We start from the raw sequence: 15,666 nt of genomic DNA, 5'->3' as shown, positions 1-15,666 counted from the left end.
ACAGTGGAACATTATTGATGTAGTATGAAAAAAAAACTTTCTGTATGATAATATCTGGATTTCAAAAACAAGAATGACTCGAAATGTGTAGCGATATTAAGAATGCATCGATAAATATTTCTATGCTTTCTTTTTTTTCCTTCTTAGTACCTTTTGTGATAATAGGTTTAATTGTTATTGATTTTTTAATGATGGGGTTTTTCTTAGATGTATGCATGTGTGTAATTTGAGATTCCTTAATTAAAGATAAATATATTGGGAGTACAAACTAGTTCAGTCCGTTTTTTGTGTGGTCAAAAATGCATTTATTTCAGAACAAAATGAATGAACAGATTAATCAAAGTATTGTCTATCACTGGCTACTACTTTTCCCCCCTCTCAGGCATTTTTCGAATTCCATCTCGAAAAAATACCTAATCTTTTGAGGCGATTCAAGTTAGGAGCCAATTTTTGATTTCTGCGAAATAAGTGAACTAGTGACCTGCAAAATCATGCTGCATCCATCGGAACAACCAGTAATCAGAAGGCGCAATGTCCAGAGAATACAGCGGATGTGGTAAAATATCCTACTTGAGCGTTTCCAAATAGTTTTTTACGACTTTTGAGACATCAGGCTGACCGTTATTATGCAGAAGAATAACTTTGCTCGTATTCCGCTTTTTTTCTCGTAATGCACGGCTCAAATGAATCAATTGTAGCTTATACCAATCGCCCGTAATGGAATCACCAGTTTGTAGCAGCTCATAGTATACAAAACTATTCACCATTTATCTTTCACCATTTACCATTCTTTATTCACCATTAACCATTCTTGAAACGTCGAAACCATTCCCTACATGATTTATGAGTTGGAGCATTGTCAACATAAACTTCTACAAGCATTCGATGCGCTTCAGCTTCACTTTTCATCCAATTAAAGCAGAAACATAAAACTTCCCGCAAATGGTGCTTCATTAGCGCAAAATTTGACATATTCAACAAAGTAAAAAACAAGGGTTTTGTATGAAACTCAAAGCAATATAAACTGAATATTATTGACAGATGTTTAACCTCTCTAAAACCACTGAAATCAGCTGTCACTATTCATAACAGCAGAGCCATTTTTTAAAAACGGACCGCTAATAATAAAGCGTTTCTGTGTTCTTTTATACTGTGAAAAAATACAGTGGTTCATCTAACAAACAGTGAATTTTCATTTTGTAAACAGAGTGTAAAAAAAATTACAACTTGTGTAAACTATGTCGCATCTACGTATCTGTTTTCTCTGCATAATAGCGAATTTAACTCCGCTCTCAATTTCCAAAACAATTATTATATATTATTCTTTAACATAAATCAATCGCTGACTTCATGCGCGAGAGTGCATTGATTTGTTCTAACATGTGTGAAAAAGGGTTTCGAGAATTTATTTTTGAAAATTTAGAATGTTAAGTTCCGGTGTATTTAACTCTTTATGCAAAATTATTAGCATAATAATGAATTTTTTTCTTCCTATAAAATAGCAAATCTCTCCTGATTAAAAATCTACAAATCAGGATAGATAAAATGACTATATGTACATTATAATATGAATTTACATATGCATACAATATAAGGTATATTATATAGTACAAAAATTTGAAAAAGTGCTTATTTTGGAATTGGATTTCACAATTAATTGGAATTGGATTGACAAATATTTCATGTTTTCAGTATCTATCAATGCCAATTACTCTTAAATGATTAAATACTGCTGCTAAACATTGTTTTCATCTAATTTATAAAAATTTACTACTTTTGCTGAAATAGAAATAAAATGTAAATCCTACTTATAAATGAAAATTCTTCGAAAAATATTAAGAGTTGGAAAAAGCAGATTTTAAAACCAACCTTCTTATTGTTTCATGGCATTTTTAAATTATCTCTATTTTATATAATAAAATAAAATTGACTATCAATTGTGGTTGTCATTATTTTTCTAGATCGTTGTAGAGTACTTCAATTGATAGTTGAAAATATTAAATATAATAAGTAAAAGTATATTTAATAATACTTTCTAATGAAAAAGTAATACAAAATGTAAAAATTAATAATTATTAAACAATGACGTGAGAGCTTTGTGCATTTGAACCAACAAAAATTGTTTGTATGATTGTTTGAAAAAAAGTTAGCTATTAAGGATTATTGTAAATTTATTCTTGAAAATTTTATTGATTAATTTTAGTAGTGAATGATTAAATTCTTCTTAGTTCATAAATCTACATCTTGAGGGCGCTGCTGGTAATAATACTCTAAAGGCGTCATTGTTGATGAATAGGCTATTGCATGAAACAATGATTTTTAACACATTTACTTGCTTTATTTTCTTGTGTTATTTGATTTAAGCTTAACTTGGATTACGACTTCGGATTTTCAACAAGGTATAATGAAGCTATTTCATCATTTGGACTATTCACTGATTTTCCTATGGGTGATACCTTTATGTAAGTATTGCTTTTTTTTAACACATTTATCAATATTAATATATTGGATATTCTGAATATTGAAAAACAAGCCTTGCTTAATTGATTATTATTGTCAAATTTTGTATTTCATTTAATTTTGTCAAAAACTAATAACTTTATTTGTTATTGATATTTTCAACGTTACATTAATGCTCATAATTTTATTTTTATAAAGTATTACAAAACGAAAATGCTATAAAAACTCGTATCATACTTTAATTGTAATTGGATAAATACATGTAATAAATAATTAAGAATTTAATATGCAATAATTAATTTATTTTGAAAATTGACTGGTTTACTATCGAAATTTATTATTATTCGTGATTTCACCTTTTCAAACAATTGCAATGTTAAGAACGTTTTAGTCATTTATATTACAATGCAATATCATTTTCCTGAACAGTAATAAGGAAACATAGTTTCGCATTTTTTAAAAACTATTTCAATAATTTTTGTGAGTTATGCAGTTACATTTTATTAATTAATTTTTACACGAAATATTTTTAGATAGATCTATTTCTATGTTTAGTTCTGGTTTAACAGGTTAATACGATCAATTGTTACCATTTTTTTGAAGTTCATTTAACAGTAAGAGTTTAAATTTTCTAAAATAAAAATTAACCCCAAAAAGTAATATAAAAAATACTGCTATTTTTCTGAGTAAGAAAACTGAAAGAATTAAAAGACATTTATTTTTTATTTTGAAAGACGCGATGTACGTAATTCAAATGTTCGTAAAGGTACTTTTAAAGTTTCATTTTTCTTTATCATCTGGCCTAAATAATTATATAAAAGTATCCAAAAGAGAAATCGCCTATTTGATGCCTAATGTACTAAGATACAGGTACCAGGACAAATAATTAGACGCAATCTAAGATTCTATGTAAAATCTTCATTATCAGGTAATACTCTATACAGCTTTAGTGTTTTTACGTGGAAGAAACCGTTTTACACTAGTTTATGTTCGTATACCAATTAGTTAACATTGTAATGCAATACGTTGAAAATAAATATAAGTAGAAAGTATATAAAAAAAATCTCCCGAATAGAAGCCCATTGCATGTATGTTTAAATATAAAAGTATTGCAGATAAATTCGTGCAAATCATGTCATTACTAAAACACTACAGTGTGTTTAATAAGTTCGTCCGTTTATTATATACTTATATTATACCTGATATAACAAATATTCTATATTTACTAGTGGGCTGTACCCCCAGCACGCTAACGCTCGCCAACCCCCGAAAATTACTACGCAATCTTATAGGTTTGCTTTGCAAACCAAGCACGCTTTGCTCGCTACTAACTTAGGTACATTGCAAATGCACAAAATTCTAAGAATTCAAAACAATCATTCAAATCCATAGAACATCTTTTTAGTAAATACTAAGTCATTAAAATAAATGTGAATTCAAATAAATGACATATAATTCGTTAAACCTATTATAGAAATGTGCTATCGTATAAAATCTTGAAGCGTAACAGCACGACTGAGACTCATTTTTCTATGGATAACTAATAGCAATAATAAAACAAATAAATTTGTGACATAAATCAAAAATCGTCAAATAAATTCGTAATATATAAATTCGTGAAAAAAAGCGCTTTCGACAAAATACTAAAATAGAGATAGATCGACAACGCCGCATTGACGAGATTGCCGCAGCTGATGCTCTCTCAGATTATTTCAGTTTCCGTTTTTAAAAGAGCTATATGTTGAGCCACCTCAGCTAGATTTGGCCTGTGACATTTTTAGCGGCAATCATGGGTCGATTTTCCACCGTTGCCATTCGGGGAGTTGTAATGATGCTTTTTTTGTCGCCGTGTAAGAGAAATATATATATATATAGATATTATATATCGTCTAATTCAACCCATTGATACTCGAACGTAAACAAGTGCAGACGGGTATCAGCAGCGTCAAAACAATAAATCTGTATCGAGCAGGGATGGCGAATCAATGGCACGCGTGCCATTTATGGCACGCGACACAATATTTGGACACTCCACCGATCACAATTGTTGTTACACTATGATTTGTTATTACGCAAATGCTATTACGCTATGAAGCATATGTAACAATTAAATTAAAACTCACAAGAAACAAACAAAATAATAAACATTATTAATAAAAAATTTATAATTAATTAGTTATTAATAAAATTAATTAATTATTAATAAAAAATGAATAACTAATACTAAAAAAACAATTAATAACCGTAAAAAACAAGCTAATAATAAATAACTAGCAAAACAAATCAACAGTCCTGCTTAAACTAACGTCTTACAACCTAATATATGTTATTGGTCATCTAATCTGCAACCACAGAAGTCACACTGATATTACTTTTGAATTACGTGTATAACTGAGACATTGCAAAATGTATTTTTTTTTTCAATGTAAATAAAGAGCTGATAGTATTTAGTATTATTATTTTCCCAATAATCACGAAATCTAAATTATTTGACGGGACCTCATTAAGCAATTTTGAAGAGAAAATGGCACGTTGGTGTTTAAAGGTTCGCCACCCCTGGTATAGAGTATCACCTGATGAGAAAGATTTCACATAGAATCTTAGAGAGCGTTTAATAATTTGGCCAGGTAGACAGCGTAGATGAAACTTAATGAAGTTAAACATGTTTTTATCCATTTATTTACTAAGACACATAGCATCATTTGATTCTCTTTTTCAGATGCACTGAAAATCCAACCGTTTTCGTTTCCTCCTCAATCTGCAATCGGTCAGCGAGTGAGTGTCACGTGCACGCCGTTGCAGGGAGAAAAAATAGAATTCAAATGGTTGCACAACGGCTTGGAAATCATGAACGGAAGACAAAATGTGAACATTGCCTCCTTGCCTTTGTTTTCCAACCTCATCATCAATTCTTTAACTCCGGAGGATAGTGGCAACTACACTTGTGTTGTCCACAGCAAAGGATTTAAGGGGAGTTACACAACAACATTGGATGTCTTGAGTACGTCATTAAAGCATGTCTCATTGAAATTCCACTATAGAATGTTAATATCTTAAATAGAAGCATATACATTCAATGTTTATTAAATGTTTCGAATTAGCCATAGCAAAAGATTAAAGGGGAGCTATACAACAACATTGAATGTCTTGAGTTAGTAATTAAAGCATGTAACATTCCAGTATAAAGTGTTAATATCTTAAATAGNGCTTTATATCTATTTATTTACTGAGACACATAGCTATGGCATCACTTGATTCTTTTTTTTTCAGATGCACTGAAAATCCAACCGTTTTCGTTTCCTCCTAGATCTGCAATCGGTCAGAGAGTGAGTGTCACGTGCACCCCGTTGCAGGGAGAAAAAATAGAATTCAAATGGTTGCACAATGGGTTGGACATCATGAGCAGAAGACAAAATGTGAACATTGCCTCCTTACCTCTGGTCTCCAACCTCATCATCAATTCTTTAACTCCGGAGGATAGTGGCAACTACACTTGTGTTGTCCACAGCAAAGGTTTTAAGGGGAGTTACACAACAACATTGGATGTCTTGAGTACGTCATTAAATCATGTCTCATTGAAATTCCACTATAGAATGTTAATATCTTAAATAGAAGCATATACATTCAATGTTTATTAAATGTTTCGAATTAGCCATAGCAAAAGATTAAAGGGGAGCTATACAACAACATTGAATGTCTTGAGTTAGTAATTAAAGCATGCAACATTCCACTATAAAGAGTTAATATCTTAAATAGAAGGATATTCATTCAATGTTTATTAAATGTTTCGAATTAGACCAGTGTTTCCCAAAGTGTGGTACGCGTACTTCCTAGGGATATGGGAACAGTTTAGCGGAGGTACGTGTTCTTATGCAAAATATCTTACAACAAACGAAAATTTCAAAAAAGTTTATTTAAAAACAAAGCTAACCATGAAAATTTATCATTACGTATTTTTGTATTGACTATTTGCTGAATTAGCAGTTAAAAATGAGTGGTGTCAACAGCCAGTTGTGATTTTTAACTTTTGAGCAATTTTTTATCACAGCAAAGACAATATCATCCTTCTAATTGATGCAAATAAACTTATTAACAAAACTTTGTATCAAAAAAAAAAGAAGTAAACATATTCTTAAAAAAATGCATTCACTTTTTTATTAGTGGTACACAGCGTTACGAAAAATATAGAAAGGGTACACAAAAGTCGTAAGTTTGGGAAACATTGAGTTAAACAATCTGATAATGATGAGATGATAACCATTTTCCTTGATCATTCTTATTACTATTACAAAGCAACATTTTTTTTCCTAGATATATTTTTAATTATAAATGAAGTCCGACATATTTATTATTTTGCACAAGTAAGCGCTTGGTTTGTTGATCATTTATTCTTGTTTATGAGAGATTTAAATGTTTTACTAATAGTTGCAACTTTTTTGCTTAGAATATATACAAGCAAAACAAAAAGGAATTTTTGGGTCGTGATGATTTCACTGCCTTTTACGATTTTCGATTTCAGATGCTATTTGGCTAAAAACTTTTTTTTTTACCTTTTAGTTTAAGAATATATTTTAACTTGATTTAGCATATACGGTCCCTGGTCATATTATTAGATGCACTCTAAGATTCTGTGTAAAATTATAATTATACAGGTGATACTCTATACAGCTTTAGTGTTTTTTACTCAGATGAAACCGGTTTGCATTTGATTACGCTCCTGTATCAATGGGTTAACATTGTCATGTAATACGTTAAAAATAAATATAAATAGGTATAATAAAATAGGTATAAATAGGTATATAAATAGGTATAAATGAAGTATCATAAAAAATCTCCTAAATAAAAACCCATTGCAATGAATGTTTAATTACAAAAGTATTGCCTATAAACTCGTGCAAATCATGTCATTATTAAAACACTACAGTGTGTCTAATCATTTGATTAAATTATTACAACATACTAATATAATACCTGATACAATGAACATTCTATATTTATACAATATATAGCCTAATTTATCCCATCGTCAAATTTATATTATTTATCGTCTCATTTAACCCATCGATACACTAACGTAAACAAGTGCAAACCGGTTTCAGCAGAGTAAAAACAATAAAGCTGTCATCTGATAATTATATTTTTACATAGAATCTTACAGTGCGTCCAATAATTTGTTCTGTGACTGTAATTATGCATTTCACGACCAGCTCGCAAATTTTAGTTTCCTCAATTAAGATTTACGTTCAAAACAAACAGCAATGATCACTACTTTTATCAAACATTATTCACTCTTATTGTTATTTTGAATGAAAAATGCAAATAGTGTAAGTTTGTGAGCTAAAATAGTGAAAAATAATTTTAATTTTTAATTTTGTAGTACCCCCTTCTTGGATATCCGTGCCAACAGACACTGATGCAATTAGTGGCTCTTCCCTCAATCTCCATTGCAATGGTAGTGGAAAACCAGTGCCTGCAATCACGTGGTCGAAATCAAAAAGTATGTATAGATTTATTACATTTTGATCATGAAAAAAAAATTAATTTTATCCTGCAGTTTGTAAACTTTACTTCTCCAAAATAAAAAATTTTTGCAACACAGCACAAAAAAGGTATAAAAAATTATAATGTTGGAATGTTTCTGCAACCTTATTAAGTTGAACCATAAAATTGATTGTAGTGCTTTTATTCACTAAATAATGAATCTTTTATTTATTTTATTCATTAAATCATGTTTCAGGTGACAGTTCCGATTTCACTTCTTTGCTTGGAATCTCCGAAACGAAAGTTCGTCCGAATGGAAATTTGCATATTGAAAACATCCAAAAAGAAGATGAAGGAATGTATAAGTGTAATGTATCTAACGGTATAGGAAACTCCCTCATTAAAACAATAATGGTCAAGGTTATAGGTAATATATTTTAATTGCATTGCAAATGAATTTAATATATATTAAATTCATTTATAAAATTAATTTAAAAAGAAATTATTTAATAAATTTTGTAAAATATACACTGGTGGACAAGATTAAGAGATGGAAAGCATTTTCGCACATTTCTATGACGCTATATTCTTTTATGACGCACACTTCTATGCCGCTATGACGCTATTTCTGGACTGTTATTGATATGGAGGGAACCCGATACCATCCCAGCAACATTATCGAAAGGGACCATTATGCTGGTGGAGGACTCATGGTTTGGGCAGGGATCATGCAAGATACCCACACACCTCACCATGTGTTTGACAATGGTTCCGTGAATGCCCGGAGGTACAAGCAGGAGGTCCTAGAGCCCTATGTGCGTCTTTTCAGGGGCGCTGTTGGCCTTGCGTTCATTTTTATGGGCGACAATGCGCGACCACATAGGGCTCTCATGGCTGATGAGTATCTGGAAAGCGAGGATGTTCAACGAATGGATTAGCCAGCCAAATCTCCTGACCTGAATCCTATTGAACATTCTTGGGATGCTCTTGGGAGAGCTATTGCGATGCGCCAACCTCCCCCCAGAACCATTCAGGAGTTAAAAATTGCTCTGGTGGAAGAATGGTAGGGTCTTCCACAAGTCCTCCTTAACTCCCTTATTAACAGCATGCATACTCGTTGTGCATGCTGTCTGTCTGTGAGGGGTGACCATACACCATACTAGAGGCAACACACACTGTACAAGTCTCACTTTTATTGTCATCTTTTATCCTTAAGTTCAGACTACATTGGATTTATTGGCAATAGGTCTTGCCAGTGAATGGCACTTTCATTTTTGTTTTGCATACTTTATTATCATGGAATAAGCCACACCAAATTTCATTTACTTATATTCAGTATTTTTTGAGATATTTGGGAAAATGTCTTCCATCTCTTAATTTTGTCCACCAGTGTAGCTTTCTTTTCTTTTAACTTGAAGGAAAATTATACTACTATGGATTGATTTCTTTATTTATTTGTCTTTGGAGTTAATGAACTGATTTTTTTCTTGTTTATGTATATGAATGTTTAACCACCATTTGTTGTTATGATTGATTAAAAAAGCGAGTTGTTCCATTGTTTTGGGTTTTCGTTATCGTATTAGACTACGTTCATAAGTATCAATGTCTTTCGTTCAAATTAAAAAGAAACATATGTATATTATGCGCTCATCTTCCTATTTACATTTATGTTATTGATTTTATTTTAATTAAGGCTGTGTGTTCTAAATAATGCGATGCTTTTCAATTCAAATTTATTTAAAATAATCTTAGAATTGTTAAAATTGTCAATGTAATTAGGAAGCAAACTATTTTTTTCGAGTTCCCAGAGGATGTAATAATTATCTGTGATTCTGTAATAAGCGCCATCTATTTATTTTCTTTGTAATAAATGAAGTAAAAAAAAGGCCAAATAACGTGACATAAATTAATATTCAAACAGGACACAAAAATGGTATAAAATTCCTGAAATAAGCAGGAAAACGGAATAAAAAAACATCAAAACCAGTTTGATTGCCTGGAAACACTTGAAGATGTTTCTAATAAACAGCTTTTAATTTCCCTCTTCTCTAGCAATCAAACAGGTTTTGTGTTTTTTTAACTCACTGCGGTGAGATTTTGATGACGGTTTGATTTTTTCGTCTATTAAATATTGATTGACAACCCTTAGCATGCCCATTTGAAATGCTTTAAAAATATTATATTAAGGGCGGTCATTACGAAACACCTTCTACTCGACTATGATAAATATAATCAGCTATGTATACCTATGTGATTTATATATGCTATGTATAGCTATGTAAAAGTTCTGTGAAATGCATTCGTGATATTTGTGTCGATTATGATTTATATTTTCAATTTATGTAACCCCGTTATCTTTATACCTACAGTTTTATTCCATCTTTCGCTTAAGATTTAAATTTTTAACTTAGTTTACTAAAAAAACCATTTTGTTCAAAAGTGTTTGTTCTACTATTCGGAATGATCTGTAAGTTTCTTCAATGCTTTACAACAAATCAAGATTGCTCTTATTGTTCATAAATCGCTTACTTAATAGCTGTCTTATTCAAGTGTTTATGAACTTCAGAAACTATTCAGTAAATACAAGCTATAGTATATTTGTGAGTTAAAATAATTCATATGGACTAAAAATTACAAACTTTACTTATTTATTAGTGAAGATTTTAATTCCGAATTATTGCTTCATATATTGCTGAATACTTTTAGACACAAAAAACTGAAGTATTTAAACCAATCCTTCTGAATTTAGAACTAGTAGTCCGTTGCAACGCGTCAATTCACTACAGGAAATGCTGTTATAAGCAAACACACATTATCAATGTTAAAACAGCAGCTTCAAAAATTGAAACGTCCTTGATAACACTGAACGCTGATTTCAATAATAGACTGACAATCTATCAAGAAGATAGATAAGTAGTTAACAAGAAGGCTCTTGAAATGTTGTTTTACCCACAAATAGCGAATTTTTTATTGAAAAGAGTTTCATCAGTGATCACTCCCCGTGTACCATAATACATGAATAAAACGTAAATTTGGGGGAAATTGGTGAAGTCAACACGCTTCATACTTGAATTTTTCGTATTATTTACGTAGTATTACGTTTGATATTTACCATTGAGATATTTGGTAACAAAGCTTTGGTATAATATTTTGCTTAATATTAACGGAATAGATTTTACCAACTACCCTTCTGCAAGATTGCTTTCGTGGCCGGGATAGCCTGGTCGGTAGGGTGCTGGGCTGATGTCCGAGAGTTCGTGGGTTCGAACTTAGCCGGCCGGTGTAGCAAATGGTGACTGACGCACGTTAAATCTGTTGAGTCGCAAAGTCCTCCATGTTTCCATAACAAATCAATACCTCTTGGGGTACTGGATTGGAGATCGATCGTTCTCTGATTCAGGTCAAAATGACGATCTGTGGGTGAAGGGATGGATATATGAATGGGTCCGCCCTATAAAAAAGGGGCTGTGACGTGTGTGTGTGTGGCTGAATACGAATTCTTGGCCATGGATGGCGCCACTGAAAAAACAAGAAATGCACACTCTGCCTTAAATTTGCTTGGTTTCACCAAGCAGGCTTGCCCGTATGGCAAGTAGCATTAGAAACAACAACAACGACAAGATTGCGTTCGCATATTTTGCGAAAGATTGACGAAACAATATTTACTAGATTTAGTGAAAATCATTGTGTGTATTTTACGTATTATTCTAAAAGCGAATTTATCATTTCAATTTCGGTTTGAATTTTTTCTGTTTTCAGTTGAATTTCTGTTTCTTTTTTTACGACCACTTTTTTCCATAATTTGACGTTTTAACTTACGCACATTTTGACGTACTCTTGACGTAAATAATATATAAAAATAACGTGTTCATTCTTACCTAATAAAATGTGGTTGGTAAAATATTCTTACAATAAACGAATTTGCTTACGTAATATTTTATGTAAATGTTCCGTTTTTTTGGATAACTACTTTTTGCTATAATTCGATGTTTTAGTTTTACGTAAATTTTGCAAATGCTTCGTAAGATTTAAAGGTGAAATATGCATGATTCTGACGAACCTTTGATGCTTCACTGCTACCTGGTCATACAGTTTCCTAAGTGTTAGTATTGTAATCAAGAAGTAAGGTGAAATGATGTCCGTTTTTTTCGTTTCTTCGTTGATACCCTAAATAAAGAGAAGTATCTTATTTTTAATGCTCTAGTTATTGTGTTTTAAAAGTGCAATTTTTTTTTGTCAAGAAGTTTCTTTTTGAAGCACTATATACAAGGTCATGTGCAAACAGCTAAGGAATGATGAATATAATCAAATCTATACAATACTTTAATGCATTATTGGTTTATTTGATTACAAGATTTACGTATAAGTATACTGAAAAAATAAACTATGGTCACAACTTGCATAATATGGTTAATTGGTTATGATTTTGGCAAAATTAACCATGAAATATTATTTTATAACATGTGCTAAAATTTGACAAATTTTGCAATATTGTGTAGTTTTACTGTGATACCTGGCATAAAAATCATTTACTCTGCAAAATTTACTTTGTATTTTCTCCTAAATGTGTGATAATAATACCTGTAACTTTGAAATCCAGAATTTCCACTACCTGAACTTAAAAAAGACCCAATGAATGGTTTATTTATTATATATATATATATTGGTTTTATTAACCAAAATTATGTTATTGTTTTTTATCAGCAGTGTAATTATCTTAGCATGGTAATTTTCATCGAATTGTTTTGTCCATGTATAATATCAAACTTAGACAACAATTACAAAACAATTTATTACAGTAAAAGTATAAGCTTCACTTGCTCGTGTCTATAAATTTGGTAATGCTGAAGATTATATTTTTAACGTGAAAAATACTTTACTGCTGACACTTAATAAAAAATTTATTTTTAGAAATTGAATATGAAATGTAATTTATTTTCGTGATTTTAGTTGTATGATTTAAACATTGATGGCGCTGCGATTCGCATCATCATGAACACAATAAAACGCCATTGCTTCTCTTATAAACTGTACGGCCAGTGTAGCGTACGTGTTTTTATACCTGTATAATATATGTGCCCATAGAAATGTTACGCAATGAGATGAAAATTCCTTCCATATTTTTTCTGGTTGTGATATGGATAAATATGCAAGGTAAGTCAATTTCATTTTTGTCTTTTGCTATTAAAACTTTATTAACCACATACTAAGTCTTGTTTTCTATTATTTTCTGAATTAGTTAAATTAGAAAGTATTCTCTTCAATTTCTGCCTATAAATAGATAGTACAATGAATTTCGGAACTTTTTAAAAGAATTTGAATTTTTTTTTATCTCTTTATGGAGTTTTTTTCAATTTATAAATACTTGTTTTTATCTTCTATTTACTGCTAAATTTGGAATATTAGCTCATATTTGTTTGATGCCTTGATAAAAAAAACTGTTGTCATCTAAATATTAAATTTAGATATTTTTTGTGGATAAATATATTTTTTAATATATTTTTTAGATAATCTATATTTAGAGTAAAAAACAATAACTGAGAATATACCATCTCAATTGAAAATTTTGAGACTTAGTAGTAAAAATAGTGATATTTTACGCTTTTATTTTATTGTACAGATACAGCAGTAATTGTATTCTACAATTTTACTTTTCGAATAATTTCCATATTTAAAATCGCGATTGTTGTCCCAATTCGGCACATTTATAGACTTTTTTCATAGGTTTTACATCGTAAATCCTTAATTAAGACAGTTTTCATTGAAAATGTACGTTACTCTTACTTAAAAGTAAATATTTCAAGAATTATTTACACCATTCCAAATATAATCAAACTCATTCATTTAGAAAAAATATCGTGTTAACGTCTTAATTGATTTCCTCAAAACGATGGCTCCACAGAGGCTTTTACCGCAATCTTAATTATTTGTGGATTAGGATCCATTTTTAAAGATTCGTTTTAATCATAACATTAACCTATATCTAAAATGGAATGTTTTATAGTTAAGTCATTATTTAGTTCCTGTTACATTTTCTTTCATTTTTTTCTATATAATGCAGGGGTCTGCAGGAGGACCTTTCACAAAATATCTTTTCATAAAAACGGACTCTTCACAGAATATTTTAACTTAAATTATTTTGTGAAGGGTCCGTTTTTATCTTTTAATCGGACCCTTCACAAATTTGTTTATCTTCATCATTGTTTTGTTAATCAAATAAACCCTTCCCGGGGGGGGGAGTAAAGACAGAAGTAAACAAACTAAGTTTCGTCTTCGGCAGACGCTTCTTCCTTTATTCGTTCGAAATGAATATTCTGAGTTTAGCAGTATAGGCTAAATACCAAATATTTTTATGCTGCATCTCTAATTTAGTAGCAGCAATTGCTGTTTATCTTTTAAAATTTAAATTTTTTTAAATTATAATTTTACAGTGTTGAGCATAATCTTATATCTTTTTACAATGTAAAAACTCCTTGAAAAAGCTTTTTGCAATAACCGACCCCTCTTTGCTCACATTCACAAAAGCCAAACCCTGGTTGAAATAATGTAACTTAACGTTTATTTTATCTTCACACATTACGAGTCATTTTTTTTCACAATTTGTCTGGACAGACCCCTGTGTAATGTTTTCTTCAACAGAATCTATAGATTCTCAGAATCTAAAAATCCAGCTCAAGAAGGAGGAATATATACATATATATTTCCTCTTCTTGCATTGATTTTTTTCTTAAATTTCAGGATGATAAAAAAATACAAATAATGTAATGACTAGCTGTTAATATATGACTAGCTTTTTTTAAGACTTAAATATCCCGCATTCACGCAGGTTGAATCGGAATTGTGTGAAGTCTTATTTAAAATGCCATTACAGGATCGTCTTTGTTACAGGATCGTCTTCCATTACCATTCAACCGTTTTTTTTCCCACCTCAATCTGCTGTCGGCCAACGAGTAAGTGTGACCTGTACTCCATTACAGGGTGAAAAAATGGAATTCAAATGGTTTAGAAATGGAAAAGAATTAGTTTCAGGAACTAAAAACATCAATATACTGTCCTATCCACTCTTGTCCAATCTGGTCATCGATTCCTTGACCACCGAAGACAGTGGAAACTACACCTGCACTGTCAGGGCCAACCGAGGTTTGACCGGTAGTTTCACGACACACTTGGATGTTCTGAGTAACTACAGGATTTTTTTTCCTTCTTTTGTGTCTATGAATGCATATTTATAATAGTTGTATTTAGCATATATTTTGAAAATATTTCATGTTTATAATTATTTTTATAATAGTTATATTTATAATAGTTATATTGATAACAGTTATATTTATAACAGTTATATTTATAATAGTTACATTGATAATAGTTATATTTATGATAGTTATATTTATAACAGTTTTATTTATAATAGTTATATTATAGTTATATTTATAACTGTTATATTTATAATAGTTATATTTATAATAGTAATCAAATCTATACAATACTTTAATGCATTATTGGTTTATTTGATTACAAGATTTACGTATAAATACACTGAAAAAATAAACTATGGTNTATAACAGTTTTATTTATATTAGTTATATTTATAACAGTTATATTTATAATAGTCATATTTATAACAGTTATATTGATAATAGTTATATTTATAACAGTTTTATTTATAATAGTTGTATTTATAACAGTTTTATTTATAATAGCTATATTTATAACAGTTATATTTAT

General features: G+C 30.3%; 1 protein-coding gene across 1 annotated transcript in view; it reads left to right on the top strand.

The window, feature by feature from the left end:
* The window catches only part of LOC107452020 (cell adhesion molecule Dscam1-like), a 140,555-nt gene that overhangs the window by 36,549 nt on the left and 88,340 nt on the right, over nucleotides 1-15,666 (top strand). The window contains exons 14-17 of the mRNA XM_071180863.1: nucleotides 2,337-2,462; nucleotides 5,180-5,461; nucleotides 7,838-7,957; nucleotides 8,198-8,368. Coding sequence (XP_071036964.1) covers nucleotides 2,337-2,462; nucleotides 5,180-5,461; nucleotides 7,838-7,957; nucleotides 8,198-8,368 — 699 coding nt within the window. The remainder of the gene's footprint in view (nucleotides 1-2,336; nucleotides 2,463-5,179; nucleotides 5,462-7,837; nucleotides 7,958-8,197; nucleotides 8,369-15,666) is intronic.

Source organism: Parasteatoda tepidariorum, chromosome 5 (genome assembly GCF_043381705.1).
Source record: "Parasteatoda tepidariorum isolate YZ-2023 chromosome 5, CAS_Ptep_4.0, whole genome shotgun sequence".
NCBI classification, from domain to species: domain Eukaryota; kingdom Metazoa; phylum Arthropoda; class Arachnida; order Araneae; family Theridiidae; genus Parasteatoda; species Parasteatoda tepidariorum.
Note: the sequence above shows the minus strand (reverse complement) of the source record. Positions and strands in the feature narration are given on the sequence as shown.